The sequence below is a fragment of the Nanorana parkeri genome, unplaced genomic scaffold (genome assembly GCF_000935625.1).
Source record: "Nanorana parkeri isolate BGI_ZX_2015 unplaced genomic scaffold, ASM93562v1 scaffold2277, whole genome shotgun sequence".
Classification (NCBI taxonomy): Eukaryota; Metazoa; Chordata; class Amphibia; order Anura; family Dicroglossidae; genus Nanorana; species Nanorana parkeri.
This window is the reverse complement of record NW_017308545.1, coordinates 34926-36711: the sequence shown is the minus strand read 5'-3', so window position 1 is coordinate 36711 and position 1786 is coordinate 34926. Positions and strand designations below refer to the sequence as shown.

Below are 1786 nucleotides of genomic sequence, written 5' to 3'. Positions count from 1 at the left end.
TTTTTTTTTTTGGGAGGGAATGAGTTTGGATTTAGGGGAGGAGGGGAGGAGGGGAGGGGAGGGGAATGGAGGGGAATGGATGAAGGAGTGGGTATGATTGGCTGTTTTTTTTTGTTTTTGTTTTTGTTTTTTTGAATAAATGGGGTAAGAGAAAAGGCACGGGGCCGTGATTGAGTGGCATTCCAGACAATATAGTGCTTTTCGCTCTCTCTTTTCATGGCTAGATAAGTAATGGTGAATGGTCAGTTTATCATCCAATCAAGCATAAGTATGAGTAGTTTTTATTGGTTATGACTTATTCTTCACCTGTAATTAAGAAGAAATCAAGAAATTTTAGATATGAAATAGCCATATATGTAGAGGTTATTGATATTATTATGTAATTTATGGAATTGTATGTGAAATTAAACAAATAAAAATTTATTCTTTAAAAAAAAAAAGATCTCGAATGCAGTGCATTGTGTTTTGCAGCGTTTTTACCACTATTTTGCCACGGTCAGGAGGTTTTTATTGTTTGTTTTTTTTAGCTTAAAATGATCTTACAGCTGCATTCCAGTGCGTTTCTATGCATTTTTTATGCGCTTCTATGCGTTCCAGTGCATTCCAGATCAGACAAAATAAGACAAGCAGTATTTTTCTGGTCTGGTCTGGAACGGACTGCCCTGGTGTGAACAGAGGCCAGAAACAGCATAGAGATACATTACGATGCATTTTGTTTCCAGAAACAATCTGGTCTGGTCTGGAGATGATCCGGACATGGTGTGAATGGGCCCTCCAGGCAAACAAGTGACTTCTTTGATTCCTTAGAGATCTGGTAGGCACAACAAAAATGTAATGTGCCCTAACCCAGAATGTTCAAGGCTACTGAGTACATGAGAGTCAGAAATTGCTTTATCAATAGCCTTGTAACCTGTGTGAAGATCTGCATATTTATTGTTGTTTGTTTAACTGAAAGTATTTTTGTAACTTTAGGTCATTACAATTCTTAGCCTAGAGCAAAATTTAGACTTTTTTTCTAGTTCAGACAAAACAGCATCTGCTTACTGGTGCTAAAACCGGTTACAGCTCTACATGTTATCTCATTTCACACTCAACAAATGTAAGACTGGGGAAAAACATGACAATATCCATAGTTTTTATCAACTGATACATTCATTTAGTTTTGGCCTTCATTATACAAGAGAGTTCCACTAATGATGTATACTTTCTAAATAACTTTTGAAGCTTAGCAATATACAATGTCTTTACAGGGAGATTCCGGAGGACCATTAATCTGCAATGGAACTGTCAGAGGAGTAGCATCTTTTGGTGACTTTGAATGTGGAGTGCCTGGAGACGCAAGTGTATACAGTTATCTCAACAGGCATATAAAATCATGGATAAAGAAAAAAATATGAGCTGGTCCTTAAGTGACCTAAGACTACATGCATGGCCTGTGATAACATGCTGTACTTTTTTATGGTTTTTTTGTGTTTTCTTCTGTTTTACCCATCAAACTTCCTACTTATTCATGTTTTGTATTTCTTTTCTTCTAATATCTTTAATAATGTTATTTCGAAAAATTAAGATAAATATAATAAACAATAGTCAAAAGTGTCATCATCTGTCATTATTACTTTTCTAAATTTAGAGCGGACTTGAAATCAAAAGTGAAGATTTACTATCTTATTTAGGCACATCAAGAAATGGTAAATATTAGGGATGCACCGATACCGGTACTAGTATTGGTATCAGTGCCAATACCGAGTAATTGGCCGAATACTCGTACTCGCCCAAATGCTCTGAT

General features: G+C 35.9%; 1 protein-coding gene across 1 annotated transcript in view; it reads left to right on the top strand.

Annotated features, from left to right (window-relative positions):
- The window catches only part of LOC108801280 (granzyme A-like), a 24346-nt gene extending 22949 nt beyond the window's left edge, over nucleotides 1–1397 (top strand). The window contains exon 7 of the mRNA XM_018573214.1: nucleotides 1251–1397. Coding sequence (XP_018428716.1) covers nucleotides 1251–1397 — 147 coding nt within the window. The remainder of the gene's footprint in view (nucleotides 1–1250) is intronic.
- Nucleotides 1398–1786: the final 389 nt, after the last annotated feature.